Consider the following 16,733-nt stretch of genomic DNA (forward strand, 5'->3'; position numbering starts at 1 on the left):
GGGAAGGGGAAGGGGGGGATTTATATTGTAAAATTTTATAAAATTTTCAATAAAAAAAACCAATCTAATTAAAAATAAAGATCAGAATAAATTAAAACTTTTTAAAATCCATTTGCTTCTTTTCAAAAGTAACTTTTCAAAAAGTAACCTAGGGTTTCTGCTGAATCTAGCAGTATACTGCTGAAATACTGAATCTATCATTGTGGCCCCATAAAAATGTATAGTGTTTCTATCATGCATACAGGCTTGCTGAAATATCAAACCATCCAAGAATGGCTCCTGTTAGATAAGATTGTTATTTAGTGCTTATAATGAAGGTATAGTGCTTATAATGAAGGACTTGTGAATCTGTATTTTTCATACATATAGCAAAATATAACACACTATTTCTCTAACTAAAGAAACTAAATACAGTGACTAAGGACCACACATCATAGAGTTGCAAAGATTGTGGTGGGCAGAACAATAAGGGCAGTTGAACCTGGAGATTTTTTACTTCTTTTCTGAGCTTTTTAACAGGAGGTAGATGCTTCTTTTTTTGTTGTTGTTGGTTTGTTTCTTTATTGTGCATAAAAGCAGAAAGGCTTTAAAACATACACTTACAAAGAAAGTGCTTTCTCAATAGGCCAAAATTTGAAGCCCACAAACATTTACTTCCTCAGCTTCTACTGCTCAGTCCTTTGGATTTAGGCAGTTATAATAAATTCAGATAAATAAAGAAATAATATAAATAAGTTCTAAGCTAAGTCACTTTTATGTATGCCTTTTTTCCTCTAGTTCTCCAGTGTAGTGGGCAAGAAGTTTAGAACTATTCACATTACATGTTAATTAAAATGATAATTCCAATTAGCTATAGCACCACTTAACCATAAACTGCTATTAACATAATAGTACATGGTTTGAAACAGATTTCTTATAAACAAGCCCGATTAATAACATTAATTATTAACTACTACGCTAATATAGATTATTTTCTTGCTAAACTATGATTATATATCCAAGATCGGAGGTTGCTTGAACTTGGTTTTCTCACCCATTCCAGCTCTTTCAGAAGATACAATCCCAACACACATGTTATTCTTGAATATGGAAGTTGATGGATTTCCAAGCGCAGTGGCTTTGCAATGCTTCCCAAGGTAACTTTGGATGTCTTTTGGGGGCCGAAGAGGGGTCATGTGAATGATAAAATTACTAAAAACAGAGGGGATATAGCGGTCTTCTCTCTCACAGTTGCAGAACATCACTAATTGATAGTCACTGGTATGTTTTAAACGTAGGTTTTGGTATAGTTCCTCTAACTTATAGCCAACATCGTTACTCAACTCATCTGCAAAGAGTAAGGTATAAATCTTCTTTTCTTTCTTGTTTGGAGTAAGGCATCGCCTCATAAACAATTCCACTTGCTCGAAACTGGTTTGTGGTGTACACAATAAGACTTCATCATAAGAGGGTAGTGTCTCTTCTGGATTGTTCATGTAGATGGAAATTGTAGAAACCAAAATGTCAGAACGATGGCAAAGAATGAGGTTGGGCTGCCTAGAATGAAGACCTTGTGGTAACATTCGCTCAACATTCCTTCTTTCTAAATCTGCCAAAGTAGATAGGAATCTACCAAGAGTTTCAAAATCAAAGCAGTGTGGAAGAAATAAACCCATGTTCTCCATGTAGGAACCCCAGATTTCCTCCAGGTGTTCAGTCACTTCTCTTCTACTTGCCTGGTGTCCATATGTTACATCAAAACTCTTTGGTATTTCAGATACCACTAGTTTGAAGACTTCTTCAATATCTTGGCTACTGCAGTTGTGTTTTATGAAAGACAGCATCATTAAGGCAGACTCACTGGGTTTCCCCGAACCAAGCTCCTTGCATAAATATACAAGCTGTTCAGCCATGTAATAATTCAGATAAAAATACTGGGATCGCTTCTCAGACATGAACTGATTCCACCTCTCCAGAAAACTCTCCATCTTCCTGCACATGGCTGGCAGAACCTTTGCCACATCTCCACTTCCACAAAAGCCACAGATGGAATTTAAATTAAAGTTCATATTAATGCAAAACAGACTCTCAGGTGAGCAATATATGTTAGCAATCCAGTTTCGGAAAAGCATGTTTCCAGCAGAATAAAGGTTCATGAAGGACAATGCGAATCTCTGAATGTTGGAAAATACCTGAGTGAAGAATACAACACAAAAACACAACAGTAGATTGAATCCAAATCATTATTAAACAACCTAGTATACACTTTTGATTATTTAGAATACAGATATGCAATCCATAGGCATTATCTGTGCAGCTCCCAAGTCCTGCCCATTGTATGCTCTAACAAATAAGCTCATAAATAAGGTATGAGAAACCATTAAGAGTATATTTGCTGCTGTAAATGGGGGGAAGATATGTGAATAGACGGAAAAGCGTATAAAACTGTGGAAGCATGAGAGATCCAGGAAAGGGCCAAAAAAATAAGACATAGGCCCATGTCTGACTATGAGAGTGGGATCATTGTGATATTACAATACTGAATCACTGTAGTAGCAATGAAACAATTTTACTATTATTAGAAATGATTACAAATTGTGTGTCTGTGTGCTTTACCATCCAAAAGTCTAATATGAGATATATATAATATCACAAAGAGATGAAACAATCCCATTTTCCCCAAAGAAACATCCTGACCATTACAATTACAGCTATTGTAATAGCTATTACAATTGAGCAATAAGCAATAATCTTTATATACAAAATATATCTATTTTAAATACTTTGGGTATATAAAACCATCAATTCCTCTTAATTAGCATTAGGCTGCTTCAGGAAGCTTACTTCAGAAAATTTCTCCACTTGTGCACTTTGTTCTTCTTTTCCAGACATCAACATCAACTTGTTCATCAGTTCTTGAAGCTCTTCCAGAGAATACGTCCGATTCTCTTGGTCCCCATGACTTTCTTGGATGGTCAGGTCCAGAATAGTGTCCAGGCAAACCTTACAACAAAACATAATATATACAAGGACATAATGAAGACTGCCCATTTTTAAAATGTATTAATTCAGTAAACATTAGACACTCATAAAGAAAGCAGTTTATTAACAAGTATGCTTAAACGTGATTGTAATATAGTTGAAGTGCAATTTAAAATGTTAATGAGGGTAAAAATTGCATGAATATCTTTTTGGGGAGCTGATATGCAATAATATCCTTTTCATATATTACTGTATTTCGGTGTTTAATCCTTATTTTATTTTACACCACCTAGATAGAGCTGGTTCAGCAGTAGAGGCAAACAAATTAAATGCACAAAGAACATTTAAAAACAGTTTTGTGGAAATTAGCAGAAAATAAAAAAAAAACAGACCTGTCCCTCCACTGGGGCCTTAATTCTGTAGATTCCTTTCTCATTGATTCTGGTTGCCAGGGATATAGAAGACAACTCCACAGAGCCATGACTCTCTTTGATAGTTTTTAACCAATCCAAGTATCTTGCAGAATCACGCTATAGGGTGAAGATATGAGAAGGAATATTCCCATTAGCTTGTATCTTTCTTAAGTCAGGTAAAATAGACAAAATTGAAGCAGACATTCTAAAATTTCTACCCCACTGTTTTCTGGGCTTTCAAGCATATTTTACCTAAGTTTAATTTCACTAAAATCGCCAACTGACATAATATGCAAACTGGACTTCATGTGGAAAAACATAATTCCGTGTTTCTCTTTGAATGCAGAGCACCTAAGTGGTTTGTAGACTTCAGGTTCAAAGAATATTTTTACTAATTAATATGCTATAAGCATAAAGCATCTTTATCAAATGCACAGCCATTTAAACGGGAGTAATGGAAAGATACAAGGCTGCTACAGTAATTACCAGCTTCTCAGGAAGGTTGTGATCACTTTCCAGAGCTTTCCATATATTCTCCAAACACTTCATGAATTCCTTAAATCCTGCCTCTTGCTTTAAATCATACAGCAGGGAAGAGTAGCCAAACACAGCATCATGGAAACAAGCCACACGATCCACTTCCATGTCATTCTCTCCTGCAGATATTGAAGCCAGCTCCACAAACACTTTCAGCTCATTTTTGTCTAACGGAAAGGAAGAAAGCACTTTGTGAGGTAAAAAGGAAATTTATATTCTATGAATGGCTTCCCTGGATGTATTGAAGTGCTTTCTAGGATGGCTTATAATTGCATTTTTTGTTTTTTTATACAAAAACAAACNTGTGATTCAACAATTTTAAGAAATTAGTCCTCTGAACTTTAAATGGTTTTGCTTCTAAATAGAGAATTAACTAATATAAAATTGTTGGGACATTGTAGAGGAGAAATAGAACATTCCAAAGTTCCCTAAAACATTAGTTTTTTTCCAGATAAAGCAAGGCAAATGATCCTGAAGTTTTATCATTATTATGATTAAACTAAATAATGTGCTAAGTTTTGGATTTAAATAAGAAAGCAATGGAAAACAAGTGTAATTGTAATCTGGAGTTTAATTAATGTAGGACAGGCATGTCAAACTTTATGCGCAGGACACACCCATCCTGGCTCTGCAAAGGCAAAAAAAGTCATGTTACCTCACGATACGCGATCAAGTTTGACACCTGTGATGTAGGGTGGTTTTTTTTTCTGTTTGTATTTTGCATCATTATTTATACCTTAAATATACACTTTAGCTTGATTTGTGTAAATAAAGTATGTAAGAACATGTAGTAAATTTCAATTGGAGCAGTAAATAATTACTATATTAAAAAAATTAAAAGGCAGCAATACACTTACATAGATAGCTGCTCCTCACTTTCACAAGAAGCTTTAGGTTGATGAAAACCCACCTCACTCAGATTATAATTACTAGTTCTATTCTTTTAGGTTCAAGAAAAAGGCTTCCTAAATTGATTAGCAAGCAGAAGCTCCCAGGGATTACTAGATCCCTTTCACTTTCAGGTTGATGAAATGGCAGATGACTGGCTGGTTATTCTCTAGCACGCATGATTTTGTTTCATTTATCTTCATTCTCAGGCGCACCCCAGGGTCATCTAGCTATGTCCCCCATCATGTTGTTCCCCTTCATCTCTCTTTTCCCCAGTCCTCCCCCCTCAAAACTTTGGTAAGTCTTGTCCCAATCTTTCTCAGCAACCATAAATCCAAATTAGGGGGAAGCCTTCAGTCCATTTCAGGTTTATTAACCAATCTGAAGCCAATAAATGACAGTCCAGGTTCAGCAGCCATTTTAGCCATCTTCCCATCTTTACCTGATAGCCACCTTCTCCATTATTCAAATTATTTTCCCCAGAATCCTCTCTGATGGTGCTTTAACTCACCATTATACTGTAGTAGAGTGGTCTGATATTGATACTAGCCCATCTGCAGCCTTTTCCTTCTCCTTTGGGAGTTTTCCTAAGACAGTGATGGCGAACCTTTTAGAGACCGAGTGCCCAAACTGCAACCCAAAACCCACTTATTTATCGCCGGGTGCCAGGTGGGCGTGGTCCACTGGGTGGGCGTGGCTGTGGTGGTCATGGCAGACTGGGTGGGTGTGGCCAAGGTGGGCGTGATCACCTCGATGTTGCTCGTGGGGAGGAATGCCTGTGGAGGCCAGGGTTGGGGGAGATCCAGGGGGTCTCTGGCAGGTGGGGTGATGGGCAGGAGGCTCGTCCTGCAGGGTGAGGCGAGGCAGGGCGGGGATGCCATTGTCACAGGGCAAGATGAGGCAGGGGCCGGGACGGCTGCTGCTTGACACCATCAGCCCCTGCACACAGAGGGCAGCGAGCGCATGGGTGCTGGGATGCATCCGGCCATGTGGGACCTCGGCAAGTTAGCGGGCGGCTGGTTGAAGAGGGACGGTTGCCATCTCCAGGGCATGGCGTGCGTGCCCACAGAGAGGGCTCTGAGTGCTGCCTCTGGCACGCATGCCATTGGTTCACCACCACTGTCCTAAGGGAATCAAACTGACCCTTGTTCCTTCCTCCTTATTTCTAAGGAAAAGTACAAACTATTTTGTTTGCTGTCTGCATGAATATGAGGATACATGAAGATCACCATGCAGAGAACAAGCTCATCCCAGGTCATCTTCATTAATTCTTTACAAACATGAAAAAAGTCACAAGATCAACTACTGAAATAGGCCTCTCAATACTAACAAGCTATGTGAAATATACCGTATGAACATTTTGCTGCTTAATTGAGAAATAATTTTCAAATACAGAGAAGTCAGAAAAATCAGAAGTATTTTACCACTTTCTAACACACTTAAGGAGAGCAGATCAGTGTTGAGTTGGCCTAAAGCTAGAGTGCCACTGCTACCAGCTGAAAGGAGGGTCAGGATGCAGTGTACTAGACTGTGGTTAGAATGCCGTATTGCAAGCTAACTCACTGCTCACTCCAGGAATTCGATCCTGACCAGCTCAAGGTTGACTCAGCCTTCCATCTTTCCAACGTCAGTAGAATGAGGATCCAGACTGCACCCATATTGGGAGCAATATGCTGACTCTGTAAACAGCTCAGAGAGGGCTGTAAAGCACTATGAAGCAGTATATAAGTCTAAGTGCCATTGCTATTACTAGACTGACCAGGGGTAGCCTATTCCTGTCTATTTTTATAATTATCACTTTACAGACAAGCTATAGCTATAACCTTCACTTTGATTCAGAATTACTCTTTTCCAGCATTCATCTAATTATAGATTTTATCTTACTTTATCCCATGTCTTAGTTCCATCTTTCTTACAATGTCTTACTCATTACTCTTCCATTATCTTTATTCAGATCGGCCAAATCACAACACAGTTGTCTGCATGCCCAGTTAGTATTATATTGCTGCACTTAGACTTTGGGTTGGGAACAGGTTCTTGGCTTTGTGGCTTGGTAGAAGTTTTGAAATGTGAGCAGACTTTTTTCCTAGGCTGCTACATCATACCTACTGGCCTCTGTCTGGTTGTTACCAGCACCCTGGGATTCTCTGGGGTATCTCGCAACATCTCAGGCTCCAATGGCTGGTGCTTTAGGCAGCCCCATCCTGGATGCCAATATCTTGGGCTCACGTTGGCATCTTTTCAGCTTCCTCAGCTGCCTACATCAACACTCCCCATGTCTATTAGCTACCACTCAATATTAATCTGCTGCTGGCTCCTGTAGTGATCCTGTCATCACCACACCATTTAATGTCTCTCTGCCCCACCCCCAACATTGATCTTTCTGTTGTTGTTGCTGCTGCTGCTGCTATCACCAATGGCCTCTTGTTCCCCACTGTACCTCCAAAACCTCTGGGTTTTGCTCTGCTCGCTTTTCTCCTTCTCATTCCATTCTTTCAGCCTTGTGATATAACACTTCTGCATTTGAGTCCTCAATGATACTAAGATAGCCTAGCTCCTTCTTAAAAGCCAGTTCCTCATTCTGGCAGGGCAAGGAGACCTAAGCTATAAGTATCATTGCCTCATACCTGAATTCCTCTTACACAGGAATCTGAAGGGAAAACATTTCTTTAATCTTTACCTTTTCCTACGGCATTTATTAACAATAGCATATGTGTGACTTTGTTTGATTACACAGGATTGTGCATCGAGATCAGGGGTCCCCAACCCCCAATCCATGGACCAGTACCGGGCCGCGGCATGCCAGCAACCGGTCCACACAAAGCCCCATCCATAGACTGCCGGCAGCACACAAAACCACGCACCCTCTGGTCTGTGGAAAAACCTCTCTCCACAGAACCAGGTCCTGGTGCCCAAAGTTTGGGGAACTCTGATCTAGATGTTCTATTTGTCAAGGTTTAATTCATGCTTTATCTCTGGATGGGTAACAGTACAGAAAGGAAACACACATTCAAGTATATGTTCCTCATTGTACATGCAAATGAAAACTTTCCTTGGGGAAACAACAGAGATATATCAGTTCTACCTTCCAAAGCCTCTTTGACCCAGTTAACGAACTCCTTCCTAAGTGCTAGCTCTTGAAGGCACAGGAGACGATTTTCAGTAATATCTTGCAGCAGTTTCTTAGCATCCATCAATGAAGAGCTCATAGAAGAAAGCTTTTCTTCTTGAAAGGACTGGAATTCAATTGTCTGAAGAATAAATTACATATAATAAGAAGACTGCATGTTAAGAACACACAAATTCCCTCCCCCCTTTGTTCCACAGACTTCTAATTTTTTTTTATCCCTTTGGTCTTAGAGATTCACAGAACTGACTCTTTTTCCCCTAAATATAATTCCTTTTAGGAAATGTAGGAATACAGTAGAGGTTTGTAATTTCCAACAGTTCAAGGGCCATATCAGTAGAGCATGTAACCACTACATATCACACTTTTATAATTTTATGAGACTGAAACTTTTCGCTTACTGGACTATCTTTTGAATGGCAAGTTAAAGAGATGTACTTACTAAGTTCAGCAATTGTTGCAGGACACAGAAATTACCAGTAAGTTTCAAAACTTCCTTGACTTTGTCGATAACTTTAGCAGAATCCAATGCCAAATCCAATTCATGATACTGTTGGATCTGCTGGATCCGTTCATCTATCCATTCTCCATTATCTTGATACTGCAGTTGGCACATACTTTGGAAATCACGTCTGAGTTCTTCATAATGATTATTAAAATCTTTGAAGAGAACATTCACTTCAGCAAATGTGAGGTCTCCCAATTTCAAGCTGTCATAAATCCTTTGGAACTCCTTGTAACAAGGATTAAATAAGCAATCATACACTTCCTCCATATCTAGAGTTTGTTCAGTGTCTGAATCCTCCATGTTGTTCATCAGCCACTTGGCTGCCTGCTCCCAGCAATGCAGGAAAATGTGGTTATCTTTATAATCATACACACATTTAGATACAACTTTCAGCTCTTCACTCAAATGGAGAGAGGTCTCTATTCCATCATCACTGCATGAAGTGGGTTTTCTCACTTTCACAACAGCAGCCAAAGTTTTCAGTGACAGTTTTCCGATGTACTTTTGTTCCACTTCAGTGAAATCAACTTTAAAAAGGGGGAAAATATAAGTTGGAGCATAGTAATTTTCAATTCATTTAAGCATTTGATATAACCTGCCCAAAGATTCATTTTACAGCACCAATCTAAAGAGTTTGTGTTTTCATATCTGTATTATTCCATTTATCTCGTCTTAGAATTTTCAGCTGCTTTCCCATTCATCCTTCCATATATTTTAGGATATTAAAAATAACTGCAAAGAAGTATCAAATAGCAATTTGCAGAAGAAACTATAAACACTGATTTTAAAATGATCGTCATTTAAAAAATATACCTTTTAAATGGCACTGAACCTTCCTCAACTTATCCAAAAGGACTCCCAAGTATTCTTGCACTTCCTTGACATGCAATACTTCCTGTTGTCTCAGATCAAAAACTTTTTCTAATTTCAGTCCTTCAGGTAATTCATTAGGGAGTGACTGTTCTGTGCATTCTGTAATCAAAATTGGGAATTATTATTATTTTGCACCAGCAGATTAGAGGATTCATCAAACAATGCACAGTCAAAAATCTATAAGCAATATAAAACACTAAAACCCATCTAAACAGCAGATAAACAGATATAACATAAAATCATAATAGCAATAATCCTGAAGTTCTAAAATGCCAAAACACTAATTGTTATGTCCTGAGCCTGCTGAAGCATTCAGCAGGCTCAGAAATGTTGCAAATGGTCCCGGGCAGACCAAAAGCTGCCCGGGACCAGACTGACTGTCTGCAGCCTTGCGCACATGCGCAATGCACGAAAACAGCCTGGTTTTCATTGGCTGACACTGTCCGGGTCTAGGACACTATAAAAGGCCTGTGCGCCGTTTTTGCTCTTGCTGGTTATGGAAGAGAACAATAAAGAAGACTTGTTGTTATACTATGCGTCTTCTCTTAATGCCTCCAACCTGCGAATCTAACATTGGCGACGAGGATGGGATCGCTGCAAGCAAGATAAACAACAAAAGAATGGGATCGCTGCAAGCAAGATAAACAACAAAAAAACTCACAAAGAAGGTCCTGAAGCCCTGGGAAGTCGGCGTCCAGCATTGCGACTCTGCCTCCCAGTACAGCATCGCTGGAGGTGAGCTTGGCAAACAGACCCCTTCCCCAAATACAAGGCTTGCAGCAAAAGCATTAACGAGGGTTGTAAAGGCTTAAGATGTCTAAAATTGGCCAGTTGTCTGACTTTGATGTTTCCCACCCGGAACGCTGGAATTCCTACGTGGGGAGGGCGGAGAATTACTTTAGGGTCAATCAGATAAGGGAAGACAGCCTTAAAGCGGCAACCCTGCTGTGTGTCTGTGGACAAGAAACATTTGACATAGCAATAATCTGGTGGCCCCTGCACTTTTGGATCAGTGACTTATGCAGACTTGAAGAAAATGCTTAAGGAACATTTCCAGCCTAAACTTTCTGTGATTGCTTGGCGACACGCGTTCGACCAGAGGGACCAGAGGCCTGGTGAGTCTGCCACGGAATTTATTGCTGCCTTCAGGCAAGCAACGAGGCCTTGTGAATTCAAGGACCTGGAAGAGAGGTGTGGGATCATTTCGTTTGTGGCCTAAGAAGTCGTGAGCTGCAACAGAAGATCTTCGCCAAGGAAGATGTTTCGTTCAAGATGCCTTGAGAGAGGTTGCGGCTGAAGAAGCAGCAGGCAGCGCTGTGAAGGTTTTGCGACTCGCCAGAAACCCTCCAGCCACCATGACCGTCCATCAAGAGGTCACTCGAGAAGATCCAGAACAGGATCCTGAAGAGGAGGTGGACAGGCTACACCAGCCAGCAGAGAGAAGGCCGAAGGAGCGTCCAGACAAGGCCCCAGCATCTCCTCAGTGTTTCGGGTGTGGAGGATGCCACAAGCGCGCTGACTGCAGATTCCGTTCCGCCATTTGCCAGGCATGTGGAAGGCAAGGCCACATTGCCTCCGTCTGTTTGGGTCGCCAGAAGGTTCAACATCGGGAAGAATTGCTTCAGAAAGGTACCAGCGTCCCCAGCCAACACAGGGTGGGTTTCTGCGCATTGCGCAGGAGCATTTTGAGGACAGGGACACACAAGCCCCTTAAAAAAAAAGCTTCGAATTGACATGAAGTTGCAAGGGGTTCCCTTGTCAATGGAGTTGGACAAAGGGTCCGCTCTATCGATCATTTCACATGACACCTTCAAAAGGATTTGCAGCAATAGTGGCCTTCGAGTCAAACTCAGGCCATCGAACTTAATTCTCACCGACTTCCAGAATTCCAAAGTCAGTGTGAAAGGGGAGGCTATGCTCAAAGTGCAGCATAAGGCTTTTGAAGGCCTACTAGATGTGGTGGTAGTTGGAGGTGATCGCACAAGTCTCATTGGACTGGATTGGTTCGAGGCCCTTGGAATCCAAGTGACTGGGCTACACAGCCTGCAAACGTTAGGCCTTGCAGAAGTCTGCAAGGAGTTTGCTGATGTGTTTAGCACAGAACGTGGGTCATACAAGGGCCCTCCTCCCATTGCTCTACGCTTAGACCCAGCTATAACACCTATTAGGATTAAGCCTAGAAGGGTGCCTTTTGCTCTCAAAAGCAAAATTGATGCAGAGCTGGACAAGCTGCTCCAGCAGGGCATCTTAGAACCTGTGGACTCTAGTCCATGGGAAACCCCCATTGTAACGCCTCTAAAGGCTAATGGAGAAGTCCGAATTTGCGCAGACTATAAATGCACATTGAACAAAGCGCTGTAACAACATGCATATCCAGTGCCTGTGGTAAGCCACATTCTGGCCTCCCTCAAGGGTGGGCGAATTTTTGCAAAACTTGATTTGGCACAGGCCTACCAACAGTTACCTGTTGATGCGGCAACAGCTGAGGCTCAAACAATCGTAACACACAGAGGAGCCTTTAAGGTCAAAAGACTGCAGTTTGGGGTTAATGTAGCCCCTGGCATCTTCCAAAGTGTAATGGAGCGCACGCTCCATGGTATTCCTGGGGTCTGTCCCTACTTCGATGACATCCTAATTGCTGGGGAGTCATCTCTAAACTTAGCTGAAAGGTTAAGGGCTGTCTTGCTTCGTTTCCGCCAAATGGGTCTGAAACTGAAGCAAGAATAAATGTAAAATTGGAGTCACTTCCACTGAATTCTTAGGCTTCAGAATTGATGCTCAAGGCATCCATCCTGCTGAATCCAAGCTTCAAGCAATTAAGCAAGCCCCAAGTCCCAAGTCCAAAAGCGAGCTTCAGGCTTTCCTGGAACTCTTAAATTTCTATCACGCATTCCTTCCCCACAAGGCTGCAGCGGCTGAGCCGTTACACCGGCTCTTGGATAAACAGGCTCCATGGCAGTGGACTAAGGTCCATGAAAGGAGTTTCAATGAGGTTAAGGCCTTGCTCTCTTCAAATGTGGTCTTAGCGCATTTCAATGATCAATTGCCAGTGTGCATCGCATGTGATGCATCCCCATATGGGGTGGGAGCAGTACTCAGTCACCTGAAGGCTGATGGGACACAAGTCCCTGTTGCCTACTACTCAAGGACTCTGTCATCTGCAGAACGTAATTACGCTCAGATTGACAGAGAAGCCTTGGCCATAGTGGCTGGCATAAAGAAATTTCATGATTTCTTATATGGCTGCCACTTCACGGTCTACACAGACCATAAGCCTCTGCTGGGTTTGTTTACAACAAACAAGCAAACCCCTCACATAATATCTCCTCGAATGCTGAGATGGTCAATTTTCCTATCAACATACGATTACACCTTAATTCACAAACCTGGAAAAGAAATGGGCCATGCAGATGGCCTCAGCAGATTACCTCTAAAACAGATAGAGGCAGATCCTGCTCCTGCTATTAACATTCTTTCCATTCAGGAGTTGCCTGAATCTCCCCTCAATGCTAGGGACATGGCTGCAGAAACTGCCACTGATCACACGCTTACACGCGTGCTGACATGGGTGTTGTCAGGATGGCCTGACACGTGTCCAGATACTGAGTTTCAAAGCTTCTGGCAAAGGAAGCACGAGCTTTCCACTTTCAAGGGTTGCCTGTTATGGGGTAGTAGGGTAGTCATCCCAGCCTCATTTAGGTCTAGAATCTTGATGAAAGTGCTTGCGCGCAGCCATCTCTGGTGGCCTGGGCTCGATAAAGCCATCGAGACCCAGGTGCACGGGTGCCAAGTGTGCCAACAGTCAAGGCCTGAAATGCCTCAGGCCCCTGTACATAAGTGGGAGGAAACACAAGCCCCTTGGTCAAGGATACATATAGATTACGCTGGGCCCTTTCAGGGGCAATTCTTCCTTCTCCTCGTTGACAGCCTTTCCAAGTGGCTAGAGGTTGTGCCTGTTTCCTCCACTACTACTGCCAGGACTATCCAGGTGTTGAGAGGAATCTTTGCTTCTCATGGACTTCCAGATGTCCTGGTCTCAGATAACGGTCCCCAATTTACCTCTTTTGAGTTCCAGGCTTTTCTACAGGCCAACTTGATCCGGCATGCAACTTCAGCTCCATTCCACCCATCTTCCAAGGGCCAGGCTGAGAGGATGGTGCGCACTATCAAAGATGCTCTCAAGAGACTCACATATGGCAGCTGGCATCACAGGTTAGCTGATTTCCTTCTTGCACAACGCACTACACCTTGCACAGTCACAGGAAAGAGCCCAGCAGAACTCCGCTGGGGTCACCGCCTCATCATGAAACTGGATAGGTTGCACCCAGACCGGCTGGCTTCACAGGTGTCACAGCCGCGGGCACCTAGGAGACTACAGGTGGGTGATCCAGTCTGGGCAAGGAACTATGGTCCTGGACATCTCTGGGTCACAGCAGTGGTATGCAAGGTCTCTGGGCCGCTGTCATACGAAGTGGCCTTGGACGATGGGCGCGTCATCCGACGGCACATAGACCAACTGCGCTGGAGGCTGCCCAGCAACTCTTCTGGCTCCTGGCTCTGCTCTCAGGGGGGGGGGAGGACCACAATTACGATTGTGGACCACAGTCTCTTCGACCAACCAGACTTCCACCGGTTTCAGCTATTGCTCTAGAGAGGGAGTCATCCCACACTTCAGCTAGTGCTCCAGAAAGGGGGTCATTCCAGTTCAGTAAGTGCTCCAAACAGGGAGTCTCCAGGAAGGGGGTTTGCCATGGAGGCGGCTCCTGACTCTGGCACCTCCGGCACATACACAGGGGCCATGGGTTACTGGGGCTCATCAGCCACTCAGGCCACTTCAGCTGCTGGTCTTGGGCTCGAGGGACAGTGCTCCCAAGAGGAGTCCATTGTGGATTTGGGGAATTCCACCCCACCACTGGACTTGGGGAATTCCACCCCCCAAGGAACCCTGGCTTGGATTCAGAGGATCCAGCCAGTCAGCAGCTGGGTGGGTCACCTGGGTCTTTGGGGCATCAAAGTCCTGGTCTGCCTAGCCTGGCAGGCGAGCTGGCAAGCCAGGCGCACCCACCAGCCATCAGAAGATCACAGCGGGCCAAGGGCCCACCCAAACATCTTGGGGACTATGTGAGGTTTCTGGCAAGTCAAGGGAACCTTACTAGTCCTTAAACAAATGCAGAACAAACATTCAGTAAAGGGGTGTTATAACCAGCATATTATTTTGTTGTATTTTTTTTTCTTTGAATAATTATAAATGTAAGAGGGCTCTGCCTGTGTGCAGGCAATTTGTGCTTCACATTAACATCCAGTCCATTGAACACATGTATTTGTGCTGCTATACCATAAGGTATTATTGTTTCATCCAGGGGGGAGGGGTGTTATGTCCTGAGCCTGCTGCAAATGGTACTGGGCAGACCAAAATCTGCCCGGGACCAGACTGGCTGTCTCCAGCCTTGCATTCATTGACTGACGCTGGCCTTTGAAAGGACACTATAAAAGGCCTGCGCGCCATTTTTTCTGTTGCTGTTTGTTGGTGAATGAATATACTACAATGGAAGAACAGGAATGGATTTCTCCTACAGAGGAAGAACAGGAACAAATTCTTTGTATGTTAAAAACGATTATCCATACTCTCTGTATAAGTCTGGATATGCAAACTCAAACTATGACTTCAACCAAAGAATCATCTATACAGAATTCTATAGAGAAAGTGAAACTTAATATACTCGGTCGTCACACGACGTCGACGGTTTTTTCGGTTGTGTCACGACCCGACGTAATTGTCTCCCTATCTTAGTTCTAGTGCACTTCATAATTATGGTGAAATGTTACGGAACCATTCCGGTGTGAACCTTATGACGTAGGTCAAAACCAGTGGTGCTACATTTTTTCTACAACTCTGAGATCTTTCTCAACAGAGTAGAGCAACAAAGATGATTAGGGGACTGGAGACTAAAACATATAAGGAACGGTTGCTGGAATTGGGTATGTCTAGTTTAATGAAGAGAAGGACCAGGGGGGACATGATAGCAGTGTTCCAATATCTCAGGGGCTGCCACAAAGAAGAGGGAGTCAAGCTATTCTCCAAAGCGCCTGAAGGCAGGACAAGAAGCAATGGATGGAAACTAATCAAGGAGAGAAGCAACCTAGAACTAAGGAGAAACTTCCTGACAGTTAGAACAATTAACCAGTTGAACAACCTGCCTCCAGAAGCGGTGAATGCTCCAACACTGGAAGTTTTTAAGAAGAGACCGGACAGCCATTTGTCCGAAATGGTGTAGGGTTTCCTGCCTGAGCAGGGGGTTGGACTAGATGACCTCCAGGGTCCCTTCCAACTCGGATCGTGGTCCGAGATGAAGAACTTGTTTTTGACAGGGAGAAGCGTGAATCAGGTATTACACATCAGTCATGCAAGAACAAAAAGGCATCCAAAAAGAGAAGCCACCTTCTGGTAGGTGATTCAATTATAAGGGATGTAAATTTAGGAAAGGACACAGAGGTTTCAAAAGAGGTCAGATAACTTCCAGGTGCTACTGCCAGTAGGGACAAGAAGCGTATTTCTAAAATAATCAAGAATGCCAGCAAGGACTGTGATGTGGAGGCTATTGTACATCTTGGCACTAACGATCTGTCCCAAAAAGATGTACTTTCTGTGCAGAATGATTTCCAGAGCTTGGGGCAGGAACTTAGCAGAACAGGCTGTAGGCTTACTTTTTCAGAAGTTTTACCAGTATATAAGGAGCAAAATGGAAAAGGCCAGCGTATAGCACAATTCAATATGTGGCTAAAGGAGTGGTGTAAAGGGGAAGTGTTTGGATATATTAGTCACGATATCTGTAGCTGGTCCAATGAAAAAATGTACAAAAGAGATGGTCTACATCCATCAAAGAAAGGGACTGAGTTACTTGGCTATAAATTCACAGATTTTCTGGAGGAATATTTAAACTAAACAGCAGGGACAGTGAGTTAACTGATACAGAACATCCCTGTCCCCGGCAATCTAAAAACTATAGAGCTATCAGTGCATGTAACATAGATGTGTGTGCGGACAAGAATATCAACCTTGCTGTCAAGCAAAATCAAGCTTCTAATAGTGAGTGTCACACAAAGTGTACTAACCAAATAGGTAGTAAGACAATAGGGGAACTCAGGCACCACACAGGTTACGTAGAAAGTAAACACAGGGTCAGTCATAAAGGACTCAAATGTCTATACACCAATGCACAGAGTATAAACAGCAAACAGGGTGAACTAGAAATTCAGGTTAATGAGGGCAGATATGATATTGTTGCCATTACGGAAACATGGTGGGATGAAACCCACAAATGGAACACACAGCTAGAGGGATTTAAATTATTTAAAAGAAACAGACCAAATAAAAGAGGAGGTGGAGTTGCTCTATATGTAAGAAATAACTACATCTCTACAGAAA

The 16,733-nt window shown here is 42.6% G+C and overlaps 1 protein-coding gene across 1 annotated transcript in view; it reads right to left on the bottom strand.

Moving 5' to 3' along the window:
• The window catches only part of LOC107295919 (E3 ubiquitin-protein ligase RNF213), an 85,777-nt gene that overhangs the window by 14,834 nt on the left and 54,210 nt on the right, over positions 1-16,733 (bottom strand). Inside the window, exons 15-21 of the mRNA XM_015825253.1 lie at positions 9,248-9,329; positions 8,369-8,961; positions 7,885-8,050; positions 3,861-4,078; positions 3,354-3,491; positions 2,824-2,982; positions 1,034-2,171 (exon numbers count right to left, since the gene is read on the bottom strand). Of these exons, the coding sequence (XP_015680739.1) occupies positions 1,034-2,171; positions 2,824-2,982; positions 3,354-3,491; positions 3,861-4,078; positions 7,885-8,050; positions 8,369-8,961; positions 9,248-9,329 (2,494 nt within the window). The remainder of the gene's footprint in view (positions 1-1,033; positions 2,172-2,823; positions 2,983-3,353; positions 3,492-3,860; positions 4,079-7,884; positions 8,051-8,368; positions 8,962-9,247; positions 9,330-16,733) is intronic.

The sequence above is a fragment of the Protobothrops mucrosquamatus genome, unplaced genomic scaffold (genome assembly GCF_001527695.2).
Source record: "Protobothrops mucrosquamatus isolate PMUCROS unplaced genomic scaffold, P.Mucros_1.0 scaffold2571, whole genome shotgun sequence".
NCBI lineage: Eukaryota > Metazoa > Chordata > Lepidosauria > Squamata > Viperidae > Protobothrops > Protobothrops mucrosquamatus.